The sequence below is a fragment of the Eimeria mitis genome, genomic scaffold, assembly GCF_000499745.2.
Source record: "Eimeria mitis Houghton genomic scaffold, Emh_scaff3237, whole genome shotgun sequence".
In the NCBI taxonomy this organism is placed as follows: domain Eukaryota; phylum Apicomplexa; class Conoidasida; order Eucoccidiorida; family Eimeriidae; genus Eimeria; species Eimeria mitis.
This window is the reverse complement of record NW_013571575.1, coordinates 4,149-4,807: the sequence shown is the minus strand read 5'-3', so window position 1 is coordinate 4,807 and position 659 is coordinate 4,149. Positions and strand designations below refer to the sequence as shown.

Below are 659 nucleotides of genomic sequence, written 5' to 3'. Positions count from 1 at the left end.
GGGGCCCTGGGGGGCCCCCAGGGGGGGGGGCCCCCGGGGGGCCCCCTGGGTTGCAGGTTAAAGAATGCAGTGATAATGGGGAGGAGAACGTGGGAGTCGATGCCGGAGAAAGCGAGGCCCCTGAAAGGAAGAATTAATGTTGTGTTGTCTGCAACAGCGTAAGAATATTATTTTTATTTTTTTTTTATTTTTTGTTTTTATTTATTTTATTTGTTTTATTTATTTTATTTATTTTATTTATTTTATTTTATTTATTTTATTTTATTTATTTTATTTGTCTTATTTATTTTATTTATTTTATTTATTGTTTTGTTGGTGGGAGGGGGGGGAGAAGGGGGGGTTGTTGTTATCTTTATTGTTCTTGTGGTGAGGGTTATGGGGATGGTTTTGGTGCTGCTGTTTTTGTTTCTGCTGCTGCTGCTGTTGCTGCTGCTGCTGCTGCTGCTGCTGTTGCTGCTGCTGCTGCTGCGTTTTGTGTTGCTGCTTCTATTTGCTTCGTCTTTGTGTCTTTGTCTTTCTTTTTATCTCTGTCTCTGTCTTTTTGTTTTTGTCTTTGTCTTTGTGTTTGTGTTTAAATAAAAATAAATAAAAATAAATAAAAATAAATAAAAATAAATAAAAATAAATAAAAATAAATAAAAATAAATAAAAACGAAAAA

The 659-nt window shown here is 35.1% G+C and overlaps 1 protein-coding gene across 1 annotated transcript in view; it reads left to right on the top strand.

Moving 5' to 3' along the window:
- Positions 1-99: 99 nt before the first annotated feature.
- EMH_0063710 (bifunctional dihydrofolate reductase / thymidylate synthase, putative) overlaps positions 100-659 on the top strand; it is a gene marked incomplete at both ends in the record, with an annotated part of 2,355 nt that continues 1,795 nt past the window's right edge. Inside the window, one exon of the mRNA XM_013498172.1 lies at positions 100-158. Within this exon, the coding sequence (XP_013353626.1) occupies positions 100-158 (59 nt within the window). The remainder of the gene's footprint in view (positions 159-659) is intronic.